Consider the following 16,937-nt stretch of genomic DNA (forward strand, 5'->3'; position numbering starts at 1 on the left):
ATAATAACCTGATTAGGGGTCATATTTTGCATGTATTTTACATGCTGTGATGAAGGGATTCTGAATTTGTTCAAATAAATGGCCTGGCCTTGACCCATTTTCGAGGCCACAGCCTCTGCTAAAAAGGATTCTAACTTTGAAGTAAACTAGTTTAGAGTAAAAGCAACACAGGCTCATCGGGCCTCATGTAATATTTTGTGAGTGTGGTCATATCGCAATTTGTCCTTGGCACATACTCTTTCACTTGGAATCATCAAATTTGTTCTGTACATTGCGTCGGGAGTATCGCATACCAAGCAGTTAATAGTATCTAACCTAGAAGACTTTATCAACAAAGTATCCCAACTGAAAATTTGGCTGGTGCCCTTGTCTAGTATGAGAATACCTCAGAAAAGATCATGTTGGTATGTGAAGGGATCTTTTAAAAAGATACCTTCACATACCAACATGAACTTTTCTGATGTATTCTCATACTAGACAAGGGCACCAGCCAACCCTTATCTTTAAATATATTGGATGGATCATTCTCAAGTTTCAAGGTTCCTCTTAGTCCGTAGGTGTCCTTCTAATTTTGGGACCAACCAGAGAGAAGAAAAACAAGAGATCCCAGAGGGATCTTGGCGCCCACCATTGAATGATCTTTATAGGTTCCATGTCAGATTGATCTTTTCTATACTTTTCCCTTCCTCTAAGTCTTACTAATCTGTGTAAATTCAGAAACAGCCCTCTAGTACTTTTCAAACAAAGGGAACCTATATAACAAATTTAAGATTTAGCGATAATGGCTGTCTGTCGGCCATGTTGTTTTCAGATTGGTCCAAAAATGCAATACCAGGGACCAAGGGGAAACTACATATGACATTTGAGAAAGATCCTTTCAGCAATTTCTGAGAAATAGCGATAACAAACTTCAATAGTCAAAATCAAAGATGGCTGCCTCTCGGCCATGTTGTTTTCCGATCGGTCCCAAAATGCAATATGCATAAAAAGAAACCAAGAGGAACCTACAAATGAAATTTGAGAAAGATCCCTTCAGTACTTTCTGAGAAATAGCGATAACAAACTTCAATTGTCAAAATCCAAGATGGCTGCCTGTTGGCCAAGTTGTTTTTCGATTGGTCTCAAAATGCAATATATGCATAACTAGGCACCAAGGGGAACCTACAAAAAATTTGAGAAAGTTCCCTTCAGGACTTTCTGAGAAATAGCGTTAACAAACTTCAATTGTCAAAATCCAAGATGGCTGCCTATCGGCCATGTTGTTTTCTGATTGGTCTCAAAATGCAATATGCATAACTAGTGACTAAGGGGAACCTACATATGAAATTTTGAGAAAGATCCCTTCAATACTTTCTGAGAAATAGCGATAACAAACTTCAATTGTCAAAATCCAAGATGGCTGCCTGTCGGCCATGTTGTTTTCCGATTGGTCTCAAAATGCAATATGCATAACTAGGCACCAAGAAGAACCTACATGTGAAATTTGAGAAAGATCCCTTTGGCGCTTTCTGAGAAATAGCGATAACAAACTTCACTTGTCAAAATCCAAGATGGCTGCCTGTCGGCCATGTTGTTTTCCGATCGGTCTCAAAATGCAATATGCATAACTAGGCACCGAGGGGAACCTACATATAAAATTTGAGAAAGATCCCTTCAATACTTTCTGAGAAATAGCAATAACAAACTTCAATTGTCAAAATCCAAGATGGCTGCCTGTCGGCCATGTTGTTTTCCGATTGGCCTCAAAATGCAATATGCATAACTAGGCATCAAGAGGAACCTACATGTGAACTTTGAGAAAGATCCCTTTGGTGCTTTCTGAAAAATAGCGATAACGAACTTCACTTGTCAAAATCCAAGATGGCTGCCTGTCGGCCATGTTGTTTTCCAATCGGTCTCAAAATGCAATATGCATAACTAGGAACCAAGGGGAACCTGTATATGAAATTTGAGAAAGATTCCTTCAGCACTTTCTGAGAAATAGCGATAACAAGAATTGTTTACGGACGGAGGGACGGACCACGGACGCAGGGCGATTTGAATAGCCCACCATCTGATGATAGTGGGCTAAAAATGACTGACAGGAAGCCATCTTTTATTTTGACTGAAAATTAGTTATCACTTTATTTCTTGTGAAGTACAAAATGGATCACTCAAATTTCATTTGAAGGTTCCCTTTGGTCACAAGTTATCACCAACATGGTCCTTAGTTGTAACATTCAATTTTTAGTCGGACCAGGAAACAAATGAATCACCGGCAGCTATCTTATCCCTTTGAGTTATAGATTAGTGTCAGTTTTGTGGTTGATCAAGTGCTAGATTTTTCAGTTCAGCACTTTTATGCAATAAAAATTTGACTACAAGTGCTTTCTTATCCAAATCTCACAGGGAGAGTTATGATAAACTGAAGAATTTGGAAACAAAAAGTAAGTTGATAAATATACATATTTTAGAGGTACACTGTAATTGCCGTGCTTGAAGCATCCTACCAAAATATAATTGAACCAATTGTAAATGGTTTCCTATGTGGTTGCACCAATTCATAACGCTGATCTGTTTTAATTTGGTTATAAACTCTAAATCAAGTGCACCTATAAATTTGTTATTATACACCTGTCAACGATGGGTCGTATTATGGTATACCCTTCTGTTTTCCGACTGGTCCCAAAATGAAATATGCATAACTAGGCACCAAGGGACCACACATATGAAATTTCAGAATGATCCCTCCTGTACTTTCAATGAAATAGCGATAACAAACTTCAATTGTCAAAATCCAAGATGGCTGCCTGTCGGCTATGTTGTTTTCCGATTGGTCCCAAAATGCAATATGCATAACTAGGGACCAGGGCGACCCTACATATGAAATTTCAGAATGATCCCTCCTGTACTTTCTGAGAAATAGCGATAACAAACTTCAATTGTCAAAATCCAAGATGCCTGCCTGTCTGCCATGTTGTTTTCCGACTGGTCCCAAAATGCAATATGCATAACTAGGGACCAAGGCGACCCTACATATGAAAATTCAGAAAGATCCCTCCTGTACTTTCTGAGAAATAGCGATAACAAACTTCAATTCTTAAAATCAAAGATGGCTGCCTGTTGGCCATGTTGTTTTCCGATTGGTCCCAAAATGAAATATGCATAACTAGTGACTAAGGGGAACCTACATATGAAATTTGAGAAAGATCCCTTCAGTACTTTCCGAGAAATAGCGATAACAAACTTCAATTGTTAAAATCCAAGATGGCTGCCTGTCAGCCATGTTGATTTCTGATTGGTCCCAAAATGCAATATGCATAACTAGGGACCAAGGGGAACCTACATATGAAAATTCAGAAAGATCCCTTCAGTACTTTCTGAGAAATAGCGATAACAAGAATTGTTTACGGACGGACGACCACGGACGCAGGGCGATTTGAATAGCCCACCATCTGATGATGGTGGGCTAATAAAAGCTGGAACAAGTGCATGTTACAGAATTTTATGATTATTTTTATAAGAGGTATGCACATTTTATTGCATAATATGGGCATTGTGTAGAAAATTGATGGGGGTATCAAACCGTATCATACTCCCACTTATGGAGCTCTTGTTTAGACATACCCTGTAGCTATATAACTCAGAGATGAAACTTAATCTTCAAATTCCAAAGCATTTCATTATTTGGCAATGGAGATATTTTCTCTTAAATCTGGACAGGTGTATCCAGTTTTTCACAGATACAAGATAAATAGAACCTTTTCCTACTTTGAACAAATCTTATTCGATGGTGCAAGATTTTTTCTGTCGCACACTTCAATAGCGAATTATTTTTATCCACATTTTGTTCAAATGTTTTCTAGCATTTGATGTAAGTTTTTAATACATGGCTTTTAAATATAAGCTTGCATAGGAATAATATCTGGCATTTCATGCAAATGTTTCCAGAGCGTTTCTCTGTCGAAATCAATAAACAGCTGTAATGTGATTTCACTTTTACATTGCAATGCCAATACCATACCCAAGGGGTTAAATAACTAACCAGGGGATGGTAGAATAATAAGAATATTTCACCCCTTGGGGAGGGGGGACAGGGGAATCTCGAGCAGAGGGGGAAGATTATAAGCTGTCAAATATATGCATGTGGCTTGCAGTGTTTTGCAGCGCAAATTATTTTACCCCAAGGGTTGGGATTCCCGTCTCACTCGAACGAGGGTGAATGTTTATTTGTCTCTTATCATGTTTACCTTCTTATTTACACTGGTAAAATTGTGGAAATCCCTGTCCAATGTAAGAGAAGACCTTTTTATTATCTGATCCTTTGGCAGGCATGACCAGGCGTTTCTCCTTCATTTGAATTGCAATTAATCATGTTGCATTTAATGTTCTCTTTCTTTGGGGCAATGTCAACATTGCATACAGGAGATGGTAATGAGCAATCAGTCAAAACATTAAGTTAAGCATATCATAATGACTGGCTCATATTGTGACAATTCAATATATACTCTAAGGGAGACAACTACAAATAAGTATTATCCTGGTCCATTGTAGCAATGCTCGACTACTGGCACTTCTAGTCAATTATTATAACATATATCCAACATAATAAGAGTACATGTTGCATCATTCAACCCAGTAAAGTTATGTCTGTCCTTGCATTGGTCATCAAGTGTAAATATCTGACAATTACAACAAAATATTTCAAATTTGTAAAGGGCTTCACCTAAAATCTGCCACATTCAGCAAATAATAAATAGAATATTACTCATCAAAAAGTCTACCAGTGTGACAGATCATTGGAACATTTTGCGAAAAACCATATATATTTATTAATACAAGATAAGACTAAGCACCTGTGATCCATTGAACATGGTGAATCACTTATTTATCATTATACCTTTACAATTTTATCTTCAAAACAATGAAACATGTTGTCATTTCTACTATTTATTAATTTCCATGTCATATTATACAAAAATTACAAGTTCATGATGAATGATACCAATGGTAATGAAGACGAGTAAGAGCAAGAGTCCATGTCTCTGAAATGCACAAACACGAAAAAGATCGTCTTTGTTCCATAATGTCCGTGAATGAAATGCAACTGGAACACAGCCAATGATATTCCTCTTCACACTGTGATGGAATGATATCTCAAAGATCAACGCCTCTTCTGGAACACATTGCCACCACCTCCTCGTCCGCCGCCACCACCACCACCACCTCCTCGGCCACGTCCTCTTGCAGCTGTCAAAAGAGATAGAGTTTACAAGTTTAGATTAACTAGCTAAAGAACATAATATAAAAGCTGTCGTTCTCTATACGTAATCGATATCAATAAAAGGCGATGACATACAAATGGAATTCTATCAACAAACGATTTAAGCTGCAACCTATTACCAAAATATAATCGAAGCGGGTCTAACATGCAAATCTATTTGTGTCAAATTAAAACATCAGCAAAATTTAACTGTGCTTCGGAAACTCCAGAGCTGTAATTACCTTGCGCTCGGAGGATTGCCGATTTTCCTCGGCCTGCTCCACCGCCACCCCCACTTCGTCCCTGGATTCTTTTGAACATGGGAGCATTTTTTAACATGTCTGGAAGTATGAAAAACCTTATTTTACTTCCGCGAAGAAACACATTTTCTAACTGGGCTACTCTGCCATCTCTGTATGTAACGGTGATATTGCACATTTGAGTGTTCATGTTGTCTTCAGCTTCCACCAATTTCCCTCTGTATACTTCACCAGTGGTCGTCTCACAGGTAACAATATGGCCTTCTGCTTCATGAAGCACCTTAATCGGTACACCGATAGACATTTTGAAAGTTAAGTCGTGTTTTAAAACACGCTTCTATGCAAAATTTGTTGTAACAATGCCCGATTAGATTGGATTTGCTTTACCGGCAAAAGTAAACACAAACAATGGCGCCTGACGCTTGGTGAACGTTCCGGAAGTGGAACTCTTCTTTGTCAACATTTTTATTTTCTTATTTTACTATGTTTAGGCCTATATGTAGATATCTGCCAGTACCTATTTCATTCTAAAAAATGTATGAAACATATAAATGGTTTCAAGTTTGAATAGAATAACCTGGTAATACATTACTGTATACAAATGAAACAATATTAATTATGGAAGTTATCTGCCCTTTGTTAGGAGTCGCGACATTTCTAAACACAGCGTCTTCCTGAAGGTAAACTTTCTGTGGTGTTGTTTATTCACGAAACACCGTGAGCTGTCAAGTTATGCATGGGGATTGTGTATTTTAAGCCTCTGTTATATGCTGATTTTTCGTGCTGCTTTTTATGTATATATTTCGAAACAAAACGTCATGAATATATGTCAAATCTGATAGGTCGCACTACACCATTCATTTCGCGGTCATCTTCCAATATTTAACGATTCGAGGGAGTATTTGGGCTACAGTATGCATCTTATGTTCCAGTTTCGAATGTTATACGCATATATTATGTATTAATACATTAGGCCTTCAGGAAATGTTGCTTTTCTTTATTTTGGTGTTTTAGGGTGATGCGAGTTAAAATAACTCCGACAGTAAATTAAAGGGGACACAACTCTGTTTTTGAAAAAAAAACAGCTATCAAGATTATAATTAGATACCATTATAAATAATATCATCACATGATTCCTGGTTAATATTTATTAATCTTGTCATGATTTAGAAAAAAAATCCTACAAAGTAATGTTGAAGATGAATTTGGGACACTCATCTAAAAAAAGATACAGACAAAATAGTGATGGTGCAGCGCAGGACTGCCTGTTGTGTTAACAATAGTCATCGCAACACCTCAAGCATTTGTAACATGTTAGACCACCTCAAGTGGTGCAGCCTTGCTGATCCAGAAAAGATGCATGACTGACCAGGCTCTATAAAATATGCTGTAGCAAAGTTGTCATCAACCCTCAACATCTGGTTCCCACTCTTAGCTAGATCATCAAGACATGTACACTGTCATCAGAATTCTTTCCGGACTATCCTCTGCAGATCGTCCGTGAGGAAAAATTAATTCTTTCCTCTGACAATCACTGATTGGAACTCATTACCACCGGTAATTTCATCAGCAGACACAGTATACATATATCCTCCTTCGAAACTGCAATCTCATCTATCAATTAAATATCAATTGTGTTCTCTCCATTTTTTGCCAAAACTGTTCCATGCATGACATAACCTTCAACCAGTTGAAGTTTGTAATTATTTGGTAGAAGTAGAATTCTGATCAACTGTAATGATTGCTAATTTCAATAATTTTAGATATGCAGGGGGGAGAGGGAAGGGTCAGGTAACTGTTAAGTGATTTCTATTTTCATTGCATGAAATAATATGTCATTTGCATGTTTCTGTGATCATGTTTTGGAATAACCTAAGCTGTTTCTTAATTCAACTGTTTTACTTACCAGTTACGCCCCTTTGATCTAAATTTAAACATGATTGTGGGACTGATTGTTTTAGTGATACATTTGAAAAGGACTTAATTGTGAAAATAAATTGTACATTGATAACTAGACCATGTACTTAGACAGATCATAATAAGTAGGTGAGTCACGATCTCATGCATCCATCACTGATAGATTCCTTTAGTGCTGTGGCACATACTATATAGTAATAATCAAATTCACACACACACACATATATATATATTGGAAACAAGTTATAGAAGATCGGGTCCTACATCAAATTGACAAGGTTTGAATTTCACATATAGTTGCAAGCCTCGATCAATACACTAATTTCCCACTTTATTTATTAGGCCTATATTGTGCAACACATTATATCACACTTGTATTTTCTTTCAACTGAACAGATTTTTAATGACAAAATAAAATCTGTATACAAATTTTATTGCACAAGATAGATTCTCAAATTTGAAATATATTTTGGTATTTGTAGGAAGACATTGAAAGGAAAAATGGATCAGAATCAAAATGCTAATATACAGTACCATTTTGCCCAGCCAACTGGGGAGATAGTGGAAGGTGCAGACCCTGGTGGTGGGCAGCCTGTTGTCGCTCTGCAGAGAATCCTGGACAACCAACAAGTCATCTACACGACTAATGAGGGTGATGGTCATTTACAGGCAAGTCATGATCATTATATTGGCAAAATGATCTGCATCATCAAGTTAAATTTTATAATAGGTATGTAGCTTCTATTAATTTCCGTTGATCATCCAACTGAAATGATACTACTTGGTGATCAGGTGGCACAGTGGTAACACATTTGCCTTTAACTCAGGCAGCTGAGGTTCGATTCCCTGACATGAAAAGGTATTGGAGTCACCTACACGACCACATGGGTTTTCCCGTATACGTCTGATCTCCTCCTCCAGTAAGACCTCTAACTCGCACAATCGATCTATGCCAACAAGACTCGGAGTAGTTAATACATTATAAGTTGTTATAACTTGTTTTGCAGTTGTTGTAAAACAAATAATTTGTTTGCTTGGTTTATCACCCCCTGAACTGCCAGGGTCATTTTGAGGCAGGGTTTCGTTGTTGTATTTGGTGAAATACATACAGGAGGCCCATCACATGCCATCCAGAAATGTTTGGGTAAAGTGTCTTGCCCAAGGACACAGCCAAGAAACCACAGACTGGTCCCTCAGCTTCCTGAGAACACAAAGTGACTCTCAAATGATACGGTTATTATATAAGGCAATTTTATACTACTAAATGGATTTCTGGTAAATTAAGCTTCAATTGAGAAGCGAATAAAATGACATTATGCTTAAGGTAGACATTACAAGTGCATTTATTAACTCGTTCTCTCATAAACATCAATGTGACTGCTTGAGCATCTCAAGGCGACCACTTTTCAGAAGGGTTTTGTAGATTATATATGAATGTCATTACAGGGACATGACACAAATTTACAATCCTGTGGTCCATATATTATATGTCAAGTTAACAGAACAGCACGTTAATGCCCTGTGAATATCACGTTGCTGCTTTCTATCATATTGACATGGGAAATATTAACTCTTTTCTTTTGATGATAGAACGGAAAGATATGACAGCCTATGTTATTTGTATTGATGTACTTGCTAGGTATATCACCATGATGCCAGTCAAGCTATACAGGGTCTGGAAGGCCAGGACACCATTGTGTTTCTTGATGAGGGAATGGAGGTAGAGACCGAGACTGAGGTCGCCACAGCATCCGAGGCTGTCGAGGCTGTCAAGTATATTGACCATGGTGAAAATCAGATGCAAAAAATCATCATCCAGGTGGCACCACAGGACCAAGAGGTCAGACAGGAGCCCCAACGTATCGTAATTCCAGGTAAAATTTGGTAAAATACTGATCAGGTTTCAGAAAATTTTAGTTTTTTTCAAGTTCAACGGCAGGTTTCATTTAACAGTAACTTGCTGGGTCTTTCAAGGAAAACTAAAAGAACAAATTCATTTTCAGTTATTAAATCTGATGGTAAAATTTATGTAAAAGATTTTTTATCATATTGATGAATTTATATAAATACAAATTAATGAATGTTAATTTTTTATTTAAGAGTTAATTTCTGACCCATTGGGACATTTGTGAATGGTTGTTACCACTGCTTCAGGGCATGCATGAAATACCCTTTAAAATTTGTCAATTAACTCTCAAAATTTGTGTGAATGAGTACTAATTACCCTTCAACGTGAACCTTTTGAGTTTTCGTAATGAAAGGAAAATAATAATCCCACTGGTGTCAGCCGAAATAGAATTTTATCCTCCATGTTTCGAAAGTACTAGTAAAAAAAATGTATGTCAAAAAATTTCTGTTGCACTGTTTTTTAGTGTCCTCCTTCCTCCATGGTATAAATGTTGAACTTTTGTCTGTTGTAGGCTTGGAGAATTATGTAGTACAATTGGCTGAGCAAGATCAAACAGCAGGAAATGTCCATCTTTATCAAAATATACAGCCGAAAACTGTATACCCAAAGGTAGCCATTAAAGGTCCTGATAAAACCGCACATAAGTCCCAGCCATTAATATTAAAACCTCCACAAATCATCCAACAAAGCACAAGCCAATCAACCAGACCTGAGGCTACAGGTGTCGGTCAGAGTGACACTTCACAACAGCCAAAAGTAGTGATTAGCCAAAAACAAGTTAAACACCAGAAAAAACGACCAACACCACAGAATGAAAATACAGAGTACATCTATGTTTCTAGAGTGCTTGCTTCTTCTAAAGATGAGACTAGTGAAACCGGGAAATCAGTATATAACACTATTAAAGTTTACAAATCCATGCCGAAAAAGGTTGATGAGAAACAGACTGAAGGAATGTCTTCACAGCAAGGAAGATTCAAACAGGTAGCACCTACACCTGAATCAGAACAGAAGGCAGCAAATTCATCACATCAGGTGACACCACCATCACAAAAGGTGACACCACCATCACAACAGATGACAGTGGTGGAAGCACCATCACAACAGGTGACTGTGGTGGAAGCACCACCACAACAGATGACAGTGGTGGAAGCACCACCACAACAGGTGACAGTGATGGAAGCACCATCACAACAGGTGACAGTGGTGGAAGCACAATCACAACAGGTGACAGTGGTGGAAGCATCATCACAACAGATGACAGTGGTGGAAGCACCACCACAACAGGTGACAGAGGTGGAAGCACCATCACAACAGGTGGCAGAACGATCACAGCATGTCTCAGAAATTCCACATCAGACAGAAGAAACATTGCAACAGTTGGCAGTATCAACATCAGTGCAGGAAATGGAAATGATTTCAAAACAGTCTTCACAACAATTACAATCAGGTTGTAAATCTTATCCCAAATCACCAAGAATTGTTTCTGTGCTTGGAGCTAGTAAAAATATCATCAGGAAAGGTGGCAATATCTTTAAAGTAGATCCAGTATCAAAGAAGATCATTTTTGAACCACCTTCTCCAGAGGATACAAATAAGGTTGCAAGTTTGGAAGGAAGCTTAAAGGATCTAAATTCTGAAAATGCAGATAAAATCAACAATCATGATGATGAAGAGTCAGATGTTGATGATGAAGAGGAACCTGTAGCAAAGGCTAAACCATATGAGAACCTAGAGAGAGTAACCACTGGGAAGAGAAAGGGAAGCTGGAAAAAGAAACCAAAAAGCAAGAAAAATAAATCCCAATGTCATTTTAATCCCAAAGATGTAGCCCCACCACCAAAACAGCCAACAAAATCCAAAAAGCAAGATAAAACTAAGGGTAAAAAGCTGCCTAAAGACAAATCTAATTCTAAAAGTATGTTTAGTTTGGACCCAGATATTCAGATTAAGCAGGAAGTTGTAGAGGAGGATAGTGAAATGTTACCCAAGCAGAAGACAATTGAAGAGGAAGAAGAAGAGTTGGAAGATAAGAAATGCCGAATGTGTCTAGCCCTTCACAATGCAGAATGTCCGTTGATGCGTAGGCGAGTTAGGACAAGTATAGGTGACAATGTTATTTGTTTAAATTCCACAATGCTTTCCTTACAGACCATCCCCAAAGAGTTTATACTCAGTAGGAGAGATGGACATGGTCTCAGCGTGTTTGCATCAGACATCATTGTTAAAGGCACACACTTTGGACCTTTGGTGGGAGAAAAGATGACATTTGAAGAGATTTCACATAAAATGGACTTCACACACCTGTGGCTTATTGAGACGGAGGAGACAATAAGTGCAGTGGATAAGAAAAAGATTAAATACAATTTCATCAGTACATACAATGAGATGACAAGTAACTGGTGCAGGTAAGGTTATATAAACTTTCTAGTGTCCAATGAGTTTTTGTTGTTTATTTTCACATCTTTCATGGTTGGGGTTATATAATGTAAGGCTCACAGCATGCTAGAGGGCGAGAACTGTCGACTATATTAATACATATATATATATATGCCAAGGGTTTATGGAGTGTAAGGTAATCAGAAACCCTGGCTTGCGAAGATGACCAAAGATATACTGATTTTGAAATGTAAAAATTCCTTGAAATTTAGGAACTACAACAGTAAATATTCCAGTTATTTACTGTAGATATCTGTTGCCTACTGCAAACATTATTCAGGAAAGTTAATCATGTCCAGCATATGTCAAAAATCTTATCAATTCTGTTTTGTTTGTTGTAGATATCTGAGACCTACTCTGAATGCACAGGAATGTAACGTGATTAGCTACTGTAAAAACGAGGAGATTTTGTTTGTAGCCAGGGAGGACATACAGGAGGGTACGTTTATACACAGTTGTTGGGTTTCATATAGGCAAATGAAAAGATGACATACAAAACAAAACAACCATTATTGTATGGTTCTTCACAGTCAAGAGTTTAAAAGAGAAGCCTTGACATATAATTTGAAGTATGTTTTGTATTGGTCAATAGACTTCAAATCCAAAGAGGAATTATAGCTGAGAGAATAGGGTGATGTAAAAGAAACTTAATTGCTGTATGATGCACATTTATATACATTATTTCACATATACTTGATCTGTTACTAAATGTTTTACAAGTTTCAAGATGGTAAGACTGATGGTTGTCTTATAGTTCCCAAAGTTATGACTAGGTCTGAGGTGGTAAGCTCTGATGGTGGACTTACAGTCCCCGAGGTTATGACTAGGTCTGAGGTGGTAAGCTCTGATGGTGGACTTACAGTCCCCGAGATTATGACTAGGTCTGAGGTGGTAAATCGGATTGATATTAGTTTTTTGTTTTATTTGCAGGTGAAGAATTGATCGTGTATTTCCGCTTCATTGAAGACCTCCATAATGAGCTATGGTTTGCTGACCTGTGTAACCGTGTTGAGAAGCTGTGTAAGAGATGTGATGTGGTATACACAAACCTTGTCAGCTATGTAAAGCATGTCCAGGTGTTCCATCCATACTCGCTCAAAAAACTCAAGGCCATCTGCAAGGTTTGTTTTTATAGTTAAGCTGCTACATTGCCTGCACTAGAGTGAAATATAGAAATTCATCAAACTAATAAAATTTGTATTTTCACTGCAGCGATGAGCAGTGAAAATATAAGATTTTGCAGTGAAAATATAAGTTTTTAGTTTTTGACCAATCAAGCGAACCTTTGTATTCACCACATTGAAACTTGCCGATTTTCCCAATTGAAGCGAAGATAGAAAAATTAGTTATTTTGCTGTATTTCTGAAATATTCAGACTAGTTTTTGACAAAATGTTAGCTATGCATGCGCAGAATCTTCCAAAACAGAAGAAAACGCTTAAATTGCGTTGATCAATCCTTTCAAAATGGCTCCTGCTTTGCACTTATGAAAATATCAATATTCTGTCATACTCGTGAAATATATGTTATATTAAACGGGAAACCATTCATTATCCTCTATATACAGTATCAAATGTTACATACAAATGTACATTATGCTGTTACTATGTGCATCCTCCAAAAGCTTCTCCACATCCTGATGAAATTTATACTTCACCTCTATACATGTATTCAACTTTCGGTCTACTCTAATAAGCCGTCATTTCAAGGATACCGTTACGTTTCGTTTGTTTGTTGGTGTTAAAAAGATGCATTTATTATTGTGACAAGTGATGTATATGCTGTTGGCACTGTAGTAGCATTATGACATCCTTTTGGTGTTATTGGTTAACATACCCAGTTATTACTCCGAATATTCCTTTATGCATCAGTTGTAGATTTAATACTACCAATATGTTCAATCTTGTATTTAATGTATACCAAAAGACATATCAATCAGTCTAATAAGTCAATCCAGAGCTAAGACATATATTAGATAATGTTTCAGTATTTCTGTCCCTATGAAAATGAAATCTACATATAGATATGTAATAAAAATGAATTTAAAATGTTACTGTGTTGGGTGGTCGGGTAGCACTTTGGTAACATGCTTGCCTTTTACCTAGACGGCTGAGGTTGGATGTAATACTTTTGATCAAAGTTAATTCTCCAAGATGATGAAATGTATGTTACAGAATCTGTGACACAAGCAAAACTCTTAATTATTCACTGCTACATGTATGTACCGGTCCTTCTATTCAAAACCATTTCTAATAGATTAATCCACAAGAAGATTTCTTCTTGCTCAATCTTTTAAAATCAAACTGTGGCCATCGTCCGTCTGTCCATATATAATTCTTGTTACTGCTATTTCTCAGAAAGTAAGAAAGGGATCTTTCTCAAATTTCATATGCAAGTTCCCATTGGTCCCTATAGTTGTGCATTTGCCTTTTGGGACCGATTGGACGAAAACATGGTTGACAGACAGCCATCTTGGAATTTGACAATTGAAGTTTGTTACCGCTACATCCCAGATAGTACTGAAGCGATCTTTCTCAAATTTCATATGTAGGTTCCCCTTGATCCATTGTTATGCATATTTCTGGAAAGGACCAACAGGCAGCCATCTTGGATTTTGACTGTTGAAACTTCATTAACAATTTCCTAAAGTACTAATATAAATGGCCATTATGGGTCTTTCTCAAATTTGAACGTAGAGGTTCCCCTTGGTCTCCAGTTGTGCATGCAATCGAAAGAACTAAATGGATGACAAAGAGTATGGCCATCTTGGATATTGACAATTACAGGTTACTCCTGCTATATAGCGTTAAATACAGTTATTAATGTTTTGAAGGAAGGGTAAGGGAAGGGAAAAGAAGAGAAAAGATCAGTCTTTCATTTGACCAATATGTATCAAACTATCATTCAGTGGTGGGCGCCAAGATCCCTCCAAGATCTTTTGTTTTTATATATATCCCACCTACACAACTTGTGATGCATTTGTTATTCTTCAAAACACTCTATATGTGTTATCCAAACAGCTCATTAGCATATATAACAAGTTGGGTGCAAGTTCTAACTTCTTCTCAATTATCTAGCATCTGTCCAGTATCAACTTTTGTTTGTCAGAAGATCTATATTTTTTTCAATTGATCTCTTTGAAAACTTTGTCTGCATCATTATCATGATATGTAATTTTGCAATTTTGACGAGACTTTTTTTTTGCAAAAGTAATTGCCTTTATTTGTAGTTCTTGAATCTTGTCCTGTTTATTTCTAAACTAGTACTTGGATCTTGCTGGAGATCTACAGTTTACTATTGATTTCTGTGAAACTTTAAGTAGGCTTTATAATCCTGATACCAAGTTGTGTTTAATGAATTGGAGACCAGTGTCTGATTACTTGTATTTCTGAAACTGTAAGAAACTTAAACATTGACTTAATAGTGAAAGGTGAGGGTTATAGGCATACCACCTAACAATTCACTAGGTGATCGATGCAAATCTTATTTCAAACCAAGATAGTATAAAGAATATATGACATTCGACAACTGTATAATTGTATATTTTTCCACCCCATGGTACTCTGGTATTGTTTTCTGTTTTGTTGTTGTTTTTTTTTTACTAAACTTTATAAAATAAATACCTTTTAAAAGGTTTGAGTTGTGAATCGACTTGATCACAGTATACTAGCCTTAACATTGGTTACTTAATTGCAGGAGTGTGGTTTGGTGTTAGAGAGTACCGGAGAACTGACTACACACTGTAAGGAAGAACATCAAGGCAATGGGGCCTTTATATGTAAAGACTGTGGTAAACAATTCCCCATTCCACGTGGTCTACATCAACATCGCAAGTTCTTCCACATCATTGAGGGCAATTTTCCATGTGAACATTGTGGAAAGTGTTTCTTCAACAAGTTCAAACTAAAAAACCACATGCGGAATAAGCATTCAGGGAAGGAGCACAAATGCAATGTCTGCAAAAAGGTTGTTGGGTCTCAAAATGCCCTAAATCGCCATCGCAAGTCACATACTCGTGAAGGTTACAAGTTTACATGTGATCGATGTGGAAAGTCTTGTCGTGATAACAGTAATTTACGATCTCACATGTTAACACATGTCAAAGCAAGAAAGTTTCCTTGCACAGTGGCAGGTTGTGTGATGAGATATGGGTCCAAGGTTGCTTTACAAATGCACTATGCCAAAACCCATCTTCTTTCTGCAGAACAGATTAAAGTACATATGATTAACATGACGAACCCAGAAGAACAGAATGAATTGGATCATTCAGAGCAGGAGAACATGACAGGAGTTTTTTCTGGTACGCAGACTGAAATTGTCTACGAGTTAGAAAGTGAGAATGATGAGTGGAGTGACTACGTCTAGGAAATATGAAAGAAAACATTTTCATTGACATCCTATTGTATATAATATATCACTGTAATTATTCCATCTTTTAGAGCAGACTGTTACAAATGAACAATGCATGATTCCTTACATTTCAAGTACACTCTGTTCAAAGTCATCAAAGCTTGATCACTTTTGAGTGAATAAGCTAATTTTTTCTTCCATTCAAATATCTACGGATATTCCTTATAAATGTAAATGAGTTACATGTTAATTTTAAGTTGGACACGTTAAAACTGAAGAGATTATTGTCCACCACTTTACAAGTTTTGGATAGGATTGTATCACTAATAGGATACATTTGTAGCTGTGTCTTGAAATATATCCTATATATTGTTGTAGATTAAATTGTTTAAGTTGTATCTGTTTACATTTCAGCTGAACTTTTACCATTAATAAATTCATTCCATCTCACTTTCTGTATTAGTCAAATACAAATGGAATAAAAAAATAATATTTAAAATTGATTGTTATTAGAAAGAATTTTACCCCCTCCCCTTCCAGCGCAGAACACTTGTACACAGTAAAGGTACTTTTAGCTCACAGTTCATCTGTGCATCTAATGATGTGAGCCATTAAAATCACCCTTGATCCACCTGTAAACAATCTTTGTTACCACATCTTTTTGGGAACTGGAAAGATGTTTCTCAAACATCATATGTAGGTTCCCTTTGGTCTCCATGTGCTCATTCAATTTTGAGTCTGATTGTAACAAGAGGCAAAGAGGGCCTTTATCGCTCACCTGGTTGGATTTGACCAAACGTCAAAATAATGTTCATGTTCAT

General features: G+C 36.9%; 2 protein-coding genes across 3 annotated transcripts; one reads left to right on the forward strand and one right to left on the reverse strand.

Annotated features, from left to right (window-relative positions):
- Positions 1 to 4,913: 4,913 nt before the first annotated feature.
- LOC117332989 (small nuclear ribonucleoprotein Sm D3-like) lies at positions 4,914 to 5,938 on the reverse strand. Of its 2 annotated transcripts, XM_033892091.1 has the most exons (3): positions 5,485 to 5,938; positions 5,206 to 5,229; positions 4,914 to 5,175 (listed from the first exon to the last, which is right to left on the reverse strand). In XM_033892091.1, the coding sequence occupies exons 1-3, from the start codon at positions 5,804 to 5,806 to the stop codon at positions 5,144 to 5,146; spliced, it is 378 nt and encodes a 125-aa protein (XP_033747982.1). In that variant the 5' UTR covers positions 5,807 to 5,938; the 3' UTR covers positions 4,914 to 5,143. The 2 variants fall into 2 exon arrangements, with proteins under 2 accessions (XP_033747982.1, XP_033747981.1); XM_033892090.1 differs by having other exon boundaries at positions 4,914 to 5,229.
- Positions 5,939 to 6,001: 63 nt separating this feature from the next.
- On the forward strand, positions 6,002 to 16,567 carry LOC117332988. The gene is made up of 7 exons (XM_033892089.1): positions 6,002 to 6,182; positions 7,902 to 8,088; positions 9,059 to 9,293; positions 9,840 to 11,736; positions 12,109 to 12,206; positions 12,698 to 12,888; positions 15,463 to 16,567. Exons 2-7 carry the CDS (start codon positions 7,921 to 7,923, stop codon positions 16,129 to 16,131), a joined length of 3,258 nt encoding a protein of 1,085 aa, XP_033747980.1. The 5' UTR covers positions 6,002 to 6,182; positions 7,902 to 7,920; the 3' UTR covers positions 16,132 to 16,567.
- The last annotated feature ends 370 nt before the right edge of the window (positions 16,568 to 16,937 follow it).

The sequence above is a fragment of the Pecten maximus genome, chromosome 8 (genome assembly GCF_902652985.1).
Source record: "Pecten maximus chromosome 8, xPecMax1.1, whole genome shotgun sequence".
In the NCBI taxonomy this organism is placed as follows: Eukaryota; Metazoa; Mollusca; class Bivalvia; order Pectinida; family Pectinidae; genus Pecten; species Pecten maximus.